Source organism: Leptosomus discolor, chromosome 2, assembly GCF_034619465.1.
Source record: "Leptosomus discolor isolate bLepDis1 chromosome 2, bLepDis1.hap2, whole genome shotgun sequence".
NCBI classification, from domain to species: domain Eukaryota; kingdom Metazoa; phylum Chordata; class Aves; order Leptosomiformes; family Leptosomidae; genus Leptosomus; species Leptosomus discolor.
In genome coordinates, this window is record NC_141392.1 from 52,989,565 (window position 1) to 53,005,505 (window position 15,941).

General features: G+C 39.5%; 1 protein-coding gene across 1 annotated transcript in view; it reads left to right on the plus strand.

Annotated features, from left to right (window-relative positions):
* Positions 1-15,941, plus strand: part of UTRN (utrophin) — a 397,724-nt gene that overhangs the window by 117,981 nt on the left and 263,802 nt on the right. The window contains exons 22-28 of the mRNA XM_086461077.1: positions 2,102-2,314; positions 8,160-8,273; positions 9,111-9,266; positions 10,223-10,393; positions 12,627-12,806; positions 13,430-13,564; positions 14,073-14,222. Coding sequence (XP_086317203.1) covers positions 2,102-2,314; positions 8,160-8,273; positions 9,111-9,266; positions 10,223-10,393; positions 12,627-12,806; positions 13,430-13,564; positions 14,073-14,222 — 1,119 coding nt within the window. The remainder of the gene's footprint in view (positions 1-2,101; positions 2,315-8,159; positions 8,274-9,110; positions 9,267-10,222; positions 10,394-12,626; positions 12,807-13,429; positions 13,565-14,072; positions 14,223-15,941) is intronic.

The following is a 15,941-nucleotide window of genomic DNA, read 5'->3' on the forward strand; positions in this document are numbered from 1 at the left end:
TTATGAGCTTATAAAGTAGGGTAAAATCTGTGGATGACAGTTGCTTTGTAAATGTCAGTTAATGGGACAAGGCTGGAGTGAGGGGAAAGAATTGTACATCTCCAGTACTTTTTCTTTCTTTTTTCCTTTTCTTTAAAAAATCGTGGACAAATACTTCCCTGTGCCCTCCACTGTGCCCCGCTGCTTTTGTGGAATCACACTTAGTTCAGAAACATGTATTTTTCCCTTTGTGGTGGCATAAGAGATCTGTAGCTGACTCTGGAGGAGCTCTAGATCTCCAGTTACTGGGTAGAGAGAAGCCATGTCTGTCTTTATTCAGTGGAGAGTGATTAAGTAGGTATTTTTAAAAACCCAGTAAACAGTAGTGTTAGTGCTTTGTGGTTTTGAACCAGCAGATTAAGAAAAGTTCCAAGTTCTTTGGCTTTCTCTTCCAATATTACTTCTGTATTGTTTAAAGTTTGCAGATTTTTTTCTGGTCCATATGCTGGCTGAATTGCAATGGCATTTAGTCTTTGGAAGCTTTTCTCTTCAGACTTCTGCCCAAATCCCTCCTCCCTCTTTTATTCAGAGACTAATTAACCTGAAAGGATATACTATGCCAGTGCAGGAGCTTTAAAGAGTGTGACAGGAGATTGGCGCAAACTGTAGATGATGAGCTGCTTGTTGACCTGGGATTGTCCAGCTCCTTCTGCACTGTAGCAGACACTGATAAGTGCTTCAGGCGCAGATCCAAGCCGGGGAGTGCCTCACTCTGTGGCCCCCTGTGCAGAAAGTTCTTGTTTGCAGAAACATAAATCCCTCTTCCAAGCTTTATTGCTACCTCACTACCTATCGTTTTAGAGGAAATCATAAAATCATTAGCCTAGGATAGACCTCTAAGATCATCAAGTCCAGTTGTTGATCTAATACCACCAAGCCCACTAAACCGTGTCGAGAAGCGCTACATCTGCATGTCTTTTAAATACCTCCAGGGATAGTGACTCCACCACTTCCCTGGGCAGCCTGTTCCAATGTTTGACAACCCTTTTGGTAAAGAAATTTTTCCTAATGTCCAATCTAAACCTCCCCTGGTGCATACAACCTCATTTCAGGTAGTTGTAGAGAGCGATAAGGTCTCCCCTCAGCCTCCTCTTCTCCAGAGTAAACAGCCCCAGTTCGCTCAGCCACTCCTCAAGACCTATTCTCCAGACCCTTCACCAGCTTCGTTGCCCTTGTATTCTGTTTCTTTCATGTAAATACAAAGTAAAATTGAGGACATAAACAAATTGATAGAAGATTCTTCCTCAGTAAAATGCAGTAAAATATATGTGCACCCATGAGATGTATATACTAGCAAAGTTAAATTCTTACAATTAGTAACATTTTAATGTGTTCATTCCAAATTTCTTTATTAAAGAAATTTTAAACAGGATGGCCAAAATGACTGCTTTAGTGAAGTGGCAGCATTTGGCTTACACCTTCAGCTGTTAGTATTCCTTAATATTAGGAAATCGGCTATTTCAGCTCAAGTGGCGCTTCGTATCAGTGATGCCATAGTGAATATATTCAGATTGTATCCTCACTGTGCTCCAGCTGGAAGGGTAGCTTTCAAAACTCAACTATCCAGAGATTTCATTGCAGCTAGCTGTTGTAATAATTTTACTTTACAAAACTTGGAAGTACACACCCAGCCTGTTTGTGTGGGCTTTATTTCTTGTTTTTTAAAAAAATTATCTGTGGAGGGAATGCGAAAACTGAGGTCCTGGTACGTCTACATTGCAGTTTCTTTTGTGACTGCAGTATAGTGTAGCCATTGCTTTGCGAACTTGGGTGCCAGTACCGCACAGCGCAGGAGAGGTGTGGGTGCCTGGGTATGTTTAGCTTCGTGGCCAAGCTTTACAGCCCATTCTGTAATCTCTGCTATTGCATCAGTAGAGCAGCTGAAGGTTTTGCTGCTTAAAAGGGTGTTTGGACAACCCTGCTGTGATAACTGCAGTAACTGGAATATCACTCTTCACTGAATCTGTGCTCTGCTCAACAAAACCTTTGACGTACTTGCACCTGTAGGTAAATGTGTACTTGTATGGATAATACTGTAAGCAGACTTTTTTTTTTCTTGTAGACAGTTTGTGAGACACTGGAAGCCCAGAAGCCCAGGATAGATAAACTTGCTGAAGAAACAAAGGCTTTGGAGAAACATGGTTCTTCTGACATAAAAAAGGTCTACATGCAAGAGTTCAAGCATGTGCAGGGACACTGGGACAAGTTAAAGCTCAAGTTTTCCAAAGATGTTAAACTACTGGAGGAAATTACATCAAAGTTGAGAATTTTTGAGGTAAAATTAAATGATTTTTTTGGTTACATGTTAGTTGTTTTAGAGCACTTTCTTTCTCTGTATTCCTGCAGGAGTTCAGATGATGCTGATTAAGAACTGAAATGTTGATGGGCCCCTAGTCTGGCAGAGGCTGGAAGCATATATAGTGTATCTGTAGCAGGGTAGCAGAGGACTCTTTAACGTAGCCAGGATATTATTTTGTCTTCTAATATAATTACTTTTCACTTAAAATTAGCATTCCTCCTCTTTCAATATCAGAAGCAAAGGTTACATTAAAGTCAAGGTTATGTCAGCTGTGCTGTTGAAGGCTTGATCCCACCAGGGGCTGAGTGCCCTCCGTTGTGGTTGGTGTTGTGCCCAATGCCTTGGAATCTAAAATTGAAATTCCATACCTGCTACAGATAACCTGCTCCTTGAAGTGGGGTTTCTGTCAACAATAATAAAAAACCAGTAGTCTATTAGATGAGGAAGTAAAGAAAATGCTTAGGTATAATGAGTTTTCCAGTTCCAACAGATGGCTTCTGAAGTGTCGGGAAGGAGAGTTAAAAGAATTAAGATTAATCAGCACTCATATTTTATTTTTTTATATATATATATAAAAATAAAAATAAAAAAATATACACACATATGAAATCCTGCATGACAGAAAATGCCAATGCTTTGAAAATGAAGAGATTAAAAGCAAGGGTATTTAAAGGGTATTTGGATGTTTAACCCATTGATAAAGAGAGGAGAGATAAGTGCTTAAGTAACAGCCAAGTTGACTCAGTATTTACTGGTTGGATGGGTTTCTTTGTTTACTTTAAGTCCCTTCTCTAGACTCTGAGGAGAGAAAAAAAACAGTGAAAACTAAATGTGTTATGATTTAGCCCATAGCAATATTAGTGTGACCCAAAAATAAAATAGGCATTAACCATTCTTCAATATCAGCTTGAAGGTACAAGCTGATCAGAGCAGTATAAAAGCCCAGATATAGTGCCATGTTGTTTTTCCTAGAGTAATGTTTAACTAGACTTTGTTTCGTATTATTTTAAGTTTCATGTTGTATTTTAAACTTCAAAAAGCAAGAAGTTGCTTTGAGAGATTCTCTGTCTGCTGGGATGAAGGCACGTGTACATTAGCTAACAGAACTCTGTATTTTCTGCATGCATTAAACATTTTAATGTGTGGAATTATTTCCTTTCTTTTCCGTTTAAGAGAGTATGTATCATGCAACTTATAAACATAAGCAACTTGCTGCGTGTACCCTATTCAGAACATTGATGCCGTGCATGCACACCACCACTTTTCCCCCAAGGTTTCTTTCAAACTTTCTCTCCCTTCTCTCTGAAGCATAAAACTTCTTTTATTTGATAATGGATTCAAACTCTAAACTACGTGGTTTGAGGGTTTTTTTAAAATTTATTTTAAGCCAGACAGGATCTTTAATGACTACTCAAGTACACACACACATGTTTAAACTGAAATTTATATTAGTAGGGCCAGGTAATTGACTTGCATGATGTTGCAGTGGAAGTTGGACAAGCCATTCCTGATTGTGGTTTGGTAGTAGTAAAAGGCTTAAGTGTAGGGGTTTCTTTTTTCCTTTTTATTTTATTTTTTAATTTAAACCACAGACCTGGAAGAAGTCATAATAGAAGATTGTAACTAAATGACAATTAAGAGCAGAGTGCCTGCCTGTGCTCCCATGAGAAGTTTTACCTGGGGCAGGGGGGAAGGCTGGAGGTAAAAACTTGCTCCAGTTTAAAAAGTGTCATTCGCTAATTATTTGTTTCAGGACTTGAGCTGCTTCTAGCAGTGTGTGGGGGGTGGTGTGTATGTATCAGTAGCATAGGTATTGATAACTAGTCCAGTCTAGGCTGATGAAATTGTGAACAGAAGCTACAAACCAACCTATAAATAGGAGGAGGAATTACAAGTTTCCAGAGGAAAAATGGATGTTCTTTTATATAATGCTTTTGTGTAATATTGTGAGGCTGGATTATCTGAAGCATAAAGATACAAGTTATCCCTGCCTCCGCCCCCCTGCCCCACTCCTCCTTAAAAAACCTATTCAGGAATATGTGTACTTGTGCACCTACGTTTGAAAGAGTTTCTGCTTTTAGTCTGGTTGCTTTAAACCCATCCTTCTGCAGCTACTTGCAGCAGCTGGTGGGATGATGTGGAGCTGTGAAGGAGCTCATGCTGCTGGTCAGCAGGAGCTGGCTTCCCAAAGTGAGCTGGCTTGTACAGGAGCCTAAAAGAAATTAAGTTCTTAAGCTTAGCCAAGCCCTTGGTGATTATTTTCCAGCAATCACCTCCTCATTAATTTTTCTCCTGATTTTGATCTAAATGTAAATATCCCACTGAATCTCATTCTCTTCCCTTCCCTCTCTTCCTGGTTACACTTATTAGTTATTTAGCATGACGGAATAAATATTCTGCATGTAAGCCTGCCTCAATGTCCTTTGTGCAACAACTTTCTATCAGTCTTGTTCTTCAAGTGATTGCAGCTTTCCAGTAGCTACACTGAGCAAGACCTACTTTTACCTCATCAGTTTTAGTAGCATTTTTTTCTCCCTTAATTTCTTGTAAGTGCAGAACTCTTCTTTTTCTGCACTTGAATCGTGTTCAGTTGAGTGGTCTATACATGCGCCTAGTTTCCTAAATAACAGCTTTAACTGGGTGAAGAATGGCTCCTGAAAACTGAAATTCTCTCATGTTTAACTGGGAGTAGGGTACACGTGTGCAGTGTTAGCATGGCAGGTTTTTATTTAGCAATCAATTATTCAGCTCCACAGTGTTGTTTGTACCACCATGTTTACAAATCACTCGCTGGTGAGCAATACAGATTTCTATACGCAGAAGAGTTTTGAAGAGCCTGTGGAGAGCAGAGCCTTGAAGCTGCATGCTGTTGTATAGATCTGAGAATAGATTTTTTTTTTTTCCTAAGCAAGATGTTGAAAACTTTCCTGTTAACTTAAGAAGTACAGAAGCTGAAAAAGAAATTAAAGCAGAAGAAGCAATGGAAGTAATTTCAAAGTAATTGAAAATGGAAGAAATATGTAGTGGTGCTATCTGTAGAGCTATGGGGCTTGCAGTGGGGGTGTTTTCTCATGAACTGAATTTTTAAGTACACAGTTCCTGTGTTTTCTGAATGTTCTATAAAGCTCTCAGTGGATGGACAGTCATGTATTTGTTCTGATTTTTTTTCCTTTTGAAGGAGTGATAGTGATCTATACAGAGATTTTTGTAGTCTAGCATTGTATGAATGAGAATGTGGAGCAAGTTGAATAAAAATGTGGGTGGCGTTGGGCAGAAAAGGATGGAACTTGCACTGCAAGAAAGATTGATGCAGGAGACTGGGTATGTGGTCCTGGTGCAGACATGAATGGGTCTGTACTGGAGATGTGATACCAGAGACACAAGTTTAGTTTGAAGAATGGCTGGGCAATATCTTCTTGGTTAAGGGAGGAGATGAAACATCTGGCTATTAAAGGAAAAAAAAAATAATGTGAAAGTGGGGAAGAAAGGAAAAAAAGAAAAAGTGAATGACAACCGTTGGAGAATATATGGTTATGTGCAGCTACACACCAGTGTTGGTTTATTTTCAATGTTTCTTTTTTCCTGAGTTACCTTTAAAAACTGGCATTTCCCAGAACAGCACTCCTCACATTTAGGTTTCTGTAAGAAATCAATTGTAAGTATTCTCATTTTAATGGTGAGCAGACAGGTGACCAGTGCTTAAAATGCCCTTGTTAGTCTGGTGAGCAAGTCACTGGCAGATCTGCCTGTGAGTCCTGCAGCTTAGGTGGCCCTCCTGTGATTTGTGATGTGACAGAGGCTCCCCCAAGCTGACAACATGTGTATTAGTGACATGATCTGTGTTTTACTGTGAGGCTGCCTGTAATACTCATGTGACAGGAAAAGCAGACATGACTAATTTTATCAGTTTTTGCCTCTTGTATTTTCTAGAAGAAAATTTCTGTCTCTTGTAGTCTCTGTTATCATACCTCTAATAATGTGTGGCTTGCTGTGTCTTAGATTATGTATCACCTTCAGGTCTTTTAAATCGACTGCATGGCTGTACATCATTCTAGTAGTGAACAAGTTAAAATTCAGCACGTTTGATCTTTGCTTCTCCCTGCAATAGATTTTAGAAACTGATCCAGTGTTCTAGTTCATGTCTAAAATTTGGGAGCTTTTCTACATCAAGAACCTATACTGGGTGTTTGACCCTTGGTAATTATTTACCTGCGGAGTACAGGAGCATTTACTTCATTAAACTTCTGTAGACTTGGCTTGTGATTCAGCAAGTTATTTAAATGTGTGCTGAACTTTGTGAGTAAACCCATTTAATTCACTTCAGCTCCTTATGTAAGTAGCTTACTGTAAGCAAGCTAAATTAGGTATATGCTAAAATGCCTTGTCAAATGACAGCCTTTATAAATATGCATTTTTTTTTACATTGAGCCATGGTTCACTGTTAAGCCTCCTGGGGTCTGTTTTTTGGGAAAATGATTTTCAGGCTAATCAGCTACAGGAAATTGCCCCAAAATGGAAAAGGAATGAAGAAAATGTCATGACTTCGACCTCTAATGGTAGCATTGGCCTAAAAATAAACATGATCTTAGTCTAATGGGTTTTCATTAGTACAGACGTTTTTTTGAGAATCAGTGTGTAACATATTGATCCTGAAAGAAAGGTTGTTGCAAGGTTTTTAAAGTGAAGTGTGTGCCTGCCTCCCTGCAGAGTAGGTGATGAAGCTGATGAGCTTTGACTTGGCTTTTCAGTAGCAGTGCTCTGTGATGATGATTGTGTCAGAATAAAAAGATGCCATTGTTAAAAAACCCAACCAAACAGTCCAAAAATGTTGATTAAAAAAGTCCAACTATATTATTAAAAAACGACAATCGCATAACTGAGTTGAACCAGCACAAAGAAATACTTTCTCCCTGCTCTAAGCTTGTGGTAGTTTTGTTTGTCAGGGAGACTGGAAACATCCACAACTGCTTGGGAAGGAGAAGACACCCTCTTGTCTGTCTCCCCACCTACCTCATCACAGGATGTAAGGCAACTGCCAAATGTTACGTCAGATAACTCTGAAATTGTGTATGTATTTAGGTTTTTTTCGCTGTGCACTGTTCTAGTGAGTACAGTAGCTGCTATTTGCCTCAGCTAGATTGTGTGGGTTTTTTGGTGGTTTTTTGTTGTTGTTGTTGTTTAGTGGTTAGTCTAATTCTCTGTGGTATTTTCCTTTTGTGCTTGTGTTTCTCTGTAAGGCAAATGGCTTTCCCAGCATAGCTTCTACCTGTCAAGTATCTTTAGCATTACCCCCCTCCTCTTCTCCCCACATATATTTCTGCAGGGAGCTCTCTTTTCCTTGGGGTGCAATATGTTTCTCGAACGACTGTGGTGGAAGCACTTGTACATGGTTTCTGCTGCTATTCGCAGCCTTCAGCCAGGCCCTTCATGTGAAGAGTAACCACATACTACTTGAAGCCTTGCTTGCCTCCTTACTCAATCCTGTGTTTCTGTGTGATAAATAGCCTGGAGCAGCGCAGTCAATTAAACCATGCTGTGGCGTGGATGGGAGAATACCTCTGTTGTGAATTTAACTTTCATATAAATTTGAGAATAGAGACAAGGAGGTGGGGGGTGGCAGGGATGGGATGATACAGATGACAACACCAAAAAAACAGCAAACAACCAAAACAAAAAATTAAACCAAAGGTGGTCTGATTCAAAACCAAGGCAGTGCTGACAGCCTGTGGAATATTCTTTTGACACTGCTAGAAGTTGAAATGCAACAGCCATACATTCTTCAGCGTGGCATTGTATCAACTCATTACTATATGTGATTTAGGCTGATTCAAAAGTCGTTCAGAAGTGGATGGATGGTGTGAAAGACTTCTTAATGACAGAAAAGACCGTTCAAGGAGATACCGAAGGACTTCAAAGACAACTTGACCAGTGCACAGTGAGTTTTGCTCTTTTGAGAAATCTTTTAAAATAAATAATGACTAGGATCTCTTTCTTGTTTTGCTTGTATTATTACATATTGCCCATAGCATATTCCATAAAGCTTGCCAGAAGAATTGCCTTATCTTTCTTCAGGACACATTTTAATTGGTTCCCTGTATGTAGCCATAACACTTTGGGCTTTTCAAAGGTTTTGACCAAATTTACAAATACTCATCTACAAGTTGACATTATTTCCTCTGAAAATGTTTGTATATTTTTCTCAATTTTGTGATTAGGGAATTGAATCTGAGAGTGAAAAGTGTGTTCTGCGTTAAACTCCCAAGGGTAATAAAAATAACAAACAAATAGTTCTGATTAAACTCCTAGGGTTTAGGAATTGTATGTGCCTTACCAGTAGGATTGCTTCCTAGCTAGTGGCACATAATGGTCACAAATAGGTAGAATTTTATCTTATAGTAAGTAATTCCAGTGTACTTTCGAACTTTTATTTCTGGAAGGAGAATACAAGTCTGAGGTATGCCAGAAACATCAGGGTATTTAGTGCACATGATCTTCAGACTTGCGTTGTTCCAGTGTTGATATTTGGCATGTGAGAATGTTTGCACTGTGTATGGTGAGCTGTGTTCTCCTATTTTAGTTGCATAGTTCTGATGTTTTGGGCCACTGAAGGATTGTTTCAAACAGTCTGGTATTGAACACAGCATCAGTCTGCTTTTTTATTAAAGTTATTAAAGTTTATTAAAGTGGAATAATTAAAAATTACAAAATCCTATAAATTTATGTGATGTCTTGCTAAAGAACAACATTCGCTTTTTTTCTGATGTGTGTTCAGATGTTTGTCAATGAAATGGAGAAAATTGAACCATCACTGAAAGAGATGAAAGAAGTAGAGTCTGCTTTAAGAGCTCAGCCTATTGCAAGCATAAATACTTGGGCAAAGTCTAGGCTAGTAGACTGCCAGACTCAATGGGAGAAACTGAGCAAACAGGTGAGTTCTCCGTACGTTGCTAGTGCTTGCTGCTTACTGCAGCTGTTTGTTCGATTGTGTGGCATTGGTAGGATGGTGAAGAGGTGGAACAGTGAAACAGTGGGACGAGTATGTTTTACTTGTTCCACTGAGAGTGGCTGAAATCCAACTTGTCCCAGTGAATCCTTCAGAAGCACAAATATATTAGTAGGGGATACCTGTGCAACAGTAGTTTTGTTTGAATATATGTACTTCTTGGTACCTAACTGAAAGGAGCACAGTGAACTCTAATCGTTTGTAACTAAATGTTATTTCGATAGCTTTGCCTCATGCTGCTCTTTCTGGGGTGGGTGGGAGGGAAATCTGATGGTTTTGTTCTGTTGTTCCTGAAATCTGGAATATTATTCTGTCCCTGTGTAATTTCTACCAGCTTTAAAAAAAAAAAAAAGGCTATAAATAGACTACCACTTCATTCTGATGTATGTGGTTGTTTCTTTTGGCTGGAAGCTTTCTGCTGTCTGTAGAAACATACTTCTTTCTTTGCAATGCCTGGTGAGAATCTGCGGTGGAGAACCTTGCTGTTGATACAGAATCCAGATTGCCTGGGCTGTGGAAAGAAGTGAGGCCTGAAGGGTGTTCTAGTGCTCTGCATAAAGATATATCTAACTGTATGATAGCTGTGATCAGAGAAGGGTTTTTGTTCCATCTTGACGACTTCTGGGTATTGTTACCAGTTTACACACAATAAGGAAAAAAGGTCATGTTCCTCCTTCTCTCACCTAGATCTTGTTGATCTACTAAAAAGGGATCATGAGTGTGTGTGTGTCTGTGTGTGTAAAAAGTCTTTTGTTAATTAAAAAGGCCTGAAAATGTTTTGGTAGTAAAATGTTTTAACAAAGAACTTTTGGGTTTTTTCCACGTATACAAGGGCGTTTAAGTAACAAAACTGCTGTTTCTTTCTCCACCTTGGATTCTAGATTGTTAGTCAGAAAAATCGCCTGTCTGAAAGTCAGGAAAAAGCTGTAAATCTGAAAAAGGATTTGGCAGAGATGCAAGAATGGATGACCCAAGCTGAAGAAGAGTATTTGGAGAAAGATTTTGAATACAAGTCCCCTGAAGAGCTAGAGAATGCGGTGGAGGAAATGAAGGTCAGGAATACAAGGTCATTGTAGAGACCTGATTAAAGAGAAACAAAAGTTAATGGCTTTGGGGGCTGACCTTGTGTGGAATTATTATCTGTGTGGAAAGGAGCTCAGGTAATGACAAGATAAGTGGTATTTTTCAGCTTTGCTTTGTGGAATTTTTGTTTTTAAAGCACGAACTATAAAAGCAGATGTTCTGTTTGGCAGCAAGGGATAGGGATTTCATAATGAATAGCAGCTTGCCCAGCTGTTGAGCCAGGCATATGTGTAGCATATTAAACACTAAGAATATGGAAACTTATTGCAGGAGATTAAACTTGCGAAAGAAAGAAAAGGTGATATTATACCTGTCTAAATTAGCCGTTGTGAAAACATATTCTTCTGCTTCTAGCTGTTGGGCTTCTGTTCCTTGTCACCTAGATATAGTAACTCAACAGTTAGAAAAGCAGTTTAAAACAGTTCTGTTGTCAGGTTATTTTGTGTGTTCCTAATCTGTTCATGCTGGTCCCTGCTTCTCTAATTTTGGGACTGCTGGCCAGAAGAAAAAAGGGAGAGGAAGGAGCTATTTTTCTCTCATTATAAATTACCAGTTGAATAGCTAATTCTCTTGGATGTATATACAGAATAAACAATAATTCTCTCTGCTTTTAGATCTGAGAGTTCAGGCATATCTTCACAAGTGTTTTGACTTGTATACATGTTATTTAAATGAGTATCCACTACACTGTTACTTGATGGAGCATTAAATATTTTGTTTTCTCCCTTACAAGTGCTTTGACAAATCTATTTGAAGCTTTGAATTGTTCTTTTTGAAGGGGCTTTTCTGAAGTGGTCTTCAACAAGTCTTTTAATAGATTCATGCCCTTTGAAGCCATTTGAGATCACATAGGCTGACAGCCTGCTGAACACAAGCCAAGAAAGAAAAAAACTCTTTTCATTGGCAAATCTGAGAGACTTTGAACACATTTACCTTTGTCAAATCCAGATTATATTCTGTACTTTTAAATTTGGCAGGTATGTCACTGAGCCAGTAAGATTACTGTAACAGTTTATCATCTTTCATTTACAGTAAGAATATTATGCTGGGACTACTTTTAGGACTGGGAAAGAGCACTGTATATTTGACCAGGAGCATTTTTGCATAAGGCTTTGAAAAACTTTTGAGTTTGCCGAATTCTGCCATCATTTGAACAGAGAGTGGAACTCCTGCTGACATTGGAAGGAGTAGGTTTAAGATGAGGCTAGGTCGCTTTTGATATTCCTGCCATAAAATAATATGTTTCCCAGATTTTCCATTTTTTGCCCTTCCATTAACTCGTGTTTTTTTCATTGCCTTACATTTAGAAGACCTCTTGAACAATATGTGGAACAATAATGCTATCATGTACTGAATTCTACCATAAAGTGCACTGCCTTATGTATCAGAGGTACTTCAACTTCATAAAACTGTCCTTGAAACCTAGACGAAGGAGATATGGGACAGTCTGTATTTCTGGAGCCTTCTAGTGGTCTCAACAGAGACAGGCTCAGACTGGTCTGAGTGATCTGTCTTCCAGCTATCCTGCTTCCTGAATTTCGGTTAGGGCAAAATTCGACAACTGGTAATATGATTTCTCCGGGCCTGTGTGTCGGGAGTTGTACTGTGCTTATCTTCCGTAGTTGTTACCAAGCTCCTCTGAGTGCAGTTGGGCTGAAGGAATTCTTCTGGTTGTCCTTTTTGCATGTTCCTCTAGTGTGTGTAACAGCTGTGGGACAGGTCCTGACTTTGCAGTTACATGTGTTCTTGGTAATTACATAATCTTTCCTGGATGACTTTGGGAGGTAGTTACTGAGGTCGGGGACTCATAACTTCTGTAAATACACCCTACCTTTTTCTCCTGATATGCTTGTATTTAGCAAACCTCTAATTTTTTCTTTCTGGTTCGTTTCTTTTTTTTTCATATCTATATTCTAGCATATAAATAGCACTGAACTTAATATTTTTTGCCTTGAGTCATGGATTTTTAATGATCAAACTGTAAATGTTAAATATGTCCATGTGTTTAATAAAATAGGATTTTTAGACACTTAACATAATCTGAATTCCATGCAAGTTAGTGCTGTATTTTGTTGTCCTCAGACCCACAAATATTTTGGCAGCAACGCTTCCAAGGTTGAACTGATGATCTTTGGTTCGAATGGTGAATAGCTGACTGTATGGTAGTTGAGGGCTGATCGTGTAACACATTTCTTTGGGCAGAGAGCGAAGGAGGATGTGTTGCAGAAAGAGGTGCGGGTGAAGATTCTCAAAGACAACATCAAGATGTTGGCCACCAAAGTGCCGTCTAGCGGTCAGGACCTGGCAACCGAGCTGAACGTCGTGCTGGAGAATTACCAGCTACTCTGCAATCGGATCCGGGGGAAGTGCCACACTTTGGAGGTAAGAATGATAGCTCTCAGCTTAGTAGAACGGGGGCAGGTGACACAAGAGGAATGGATGGAGAAGGATACTGAAAATGTCTGATTTGCTTTGATTACTTTGCCTTGAGATGACATCCTTGGAATCCATGAGACACCATCTAACTTCGCTTTTATAATCTGTATTGTAATCAACGTTTGTGCAAATAAGCAACCTTGTCTCACAGCTCTGTTGTCTATCCATGTGTCTTCCAAATGTTAGAAAAACTTCTCAGAGAGTAAAGGTTGAAATACAATAATAATTAGGACATGTTGATTATTGTTTGTGGTAGGTTGTGTATGTCCCATCTTTCAAAAGGAGTGGATGCATTTTGTTGCATTCTTAAATGTAATAATCTGAATGTCAGTGATCATTTTAGTATGAGTTTAGAGACTTCTGTGTATTTTGCGTATTTCTTTTTATCTCGCTGCTGTAGTTGCATGTTTTTCTGTCTACAACTTCCTGCACCATGGCATGTTTTTGAATATTTTCTGCTTGTCTATTTTAGATGAATGTCTCGAGCATAACTTCTGTAAGCTGTTCATAGGGGATATGAGCTATGCCTGGCATTCGAGGCTAACAGGTTTTTTCCCTGTTGCTTCTAGGAGGTGTGGTCATGTTGGATTGAGCTGCTTCAGTATCTTGATTTAGAAACAGGTTGGCTAAACAATCTGGAAGAAAGGGTGCAAATGACGGAAAATCTGCCTGATAAATTGGATGCTGTCAATGACGCTCTTGAGGTATTGTAGCCGTTCTGTCGGATTGGTAACTTTTCAGATAGCTCCATTTAAAAACCCCCACAAATTCTACATTTCAGTAGAATACTGAACTATGTGTTGAATATTCTCATTCTTCAGGTTAAATGAACGTATTACTCTGAATCTGGAATGGATGTGTAAGATCGTCCATCAAAAGCTAAATTTTGCAGTACATGATTGTGCCATACTTAGTACCATGTTAAAATTGTATGTGCTCTCCTGTCCTGTGTAAATTGATTAACACCTTCCAGCACTACAATATGAAATTATGTGAATAGGCGAGAAGTGCTGTGAAGTTTAATTATCTAAAGCAAAATGACCACTGTATTTGCCTTGTGCCATCATGGATTAAGCCATAACTAATTCATGCCTTTAGAGTGCTCTCATGATATTTGATGTGTAAAACTTCTGTGCATGCAGCCAGATTTCCACCTCTGAAAATGTAGTAATATTCAGTGTCTTGACCTTTAAAACTTTCTTTGCTAATTAGGCCCTGGAATCCGTCCTGCGTCATCCAGCTGATAATCGAACCCAGATTCGGGAACTTGGGCAGACACTGATTGACGGAGGGATTCTTGATGATATCATCAGTGAAAAATTGGAGGCTTTCAATGCCCGCTATGAGGAATTGAGTCACTTGGTAAGAATTTGGGGGCAGGGTTGAAGTAAACTGGGTTTTTCAGCTCAGTGGTCTGAAATGATTTCTGTTAGATAGCTGAATTCATAGATGCAGGACTGCAATACAGGAAAAGAGGAAAAGCCTTTGCAAAGTTGTCAGCTGTTTTCAGTTTAGAAAAATGCCCTAAGAGCAAGATGCTTTTTTTTTTCTTTTTGCCTCTGACTTGAGTCAGGTTTTGTTTTGCACACTTGCACACCCTTACACTGCGGGAACCCCCTGGTATTTTTCCAGGTAATTTTGACAAAAATGCAATTCCAGTCTCAAGGGGGATAGTTCAATAACTGAGGTTAATATTCCCTTTCTACTGTGGTAGATGCTGGCAAGCTGGTCACTAACTGTAAAAACGAGGAACATGAATAAGTGACCTTTTTACTCTTTGAAATAGCTAGGAAGAAGTCACACTGAAATAAGAAACAGAAGGAAAACATTCTTCTCATTGCCCATCTATTACGTTGTCCCCTTTCTCTTATACTTTAATCTAATCTTTTTCTAGATTTAATGAGTAGAGGAAGACTAACTGTATTTCAGGTTGCATAAATTTGTAACTTGTGTTTTGTATCCTGGTGATACAAGGCCCTGCCAAATTGTAGGATGATTTTTTTTTCTGTCACTGCCAAAGTGTAGTCATAGAGGGAATTTCGGTTCATCCTCGTTACAGTGAGCAACATTAATGCAGTGCCCTCAGCTGGGGGCTACATGCTGTCATTTAAGTTAGCATTCACTGTTGTTTTTCCTGTTACAACAGTACTTCATTGCCGTATAAAAACTATCTGCTTTGGCAGCTGCAGCGCTAACACACTGGACCGTTGACAACTTTCCCCATCTGTGTGTGTGTATGTACGCACCTACTGGTCTGTGCCTGTGTTAATAGTTGGGAATTTGTGTTCCCATGCAAGTAGTGACATTTCAGATGAACTTAGAAGTTTTGCTGTTGAAGGGAGAGGCAATAGAGTGAAGGAACTGTGAACCTCCGTTTTTACACTGTAACAGAAAGACAAAGTTTATTGTTTTCGAAGAAAATGTGCAAGTTTACACATCATAGGATCATTTTGGTTGGAAAAGACCTTTTTAAGATCGTCAAGTCGAACCATAATCCTAACACTACCAAGCCTACCACTAAACCACGTCCCTAAGCACCACAGCTATACATCTTTTGAACACCTCCAGGGATAGTGACTCCACCACTCAATCCCCTCACCCAGGTTTTTGGTAAAGATATTAAACAAGACTGGCTCCAAAACTGAGCCCTGGGGAACACTGCTTGTGACCGGTCGCCAACTGGATTTAACTCCGTTTACCACGACTCTCTGGGCTCAGCCATCCAGCCAGTTTCTAACCCAGCGAAGAGTACATGTGTCTAAACCATGAGCCGCCAGCTTGTTCAATAGGATGCTGTGGGAGACTGTCAAATGCTTTACTGAAGTTGAGGTAGACAACATCCACAGCTTTTCCCTCATCCACTGGGCAGGTCACCTGATCCTAGAAGGAGATAAGGTTGGTCAAACAGGACCTGCCTTTTATGAACCCATGCTGGCTGGGCCTGATTCCCTGGATGTCCTGTGCTTGCTGTGTGAGTGCATCCAAGATGAACCACTCCATAATCTTGCCTGGTACCGAGGTCAGGCTGACAGGCCTGTAGTTCCCTGAATCATCCTTCTGGGCCTTCTTGTAGATGGGTGT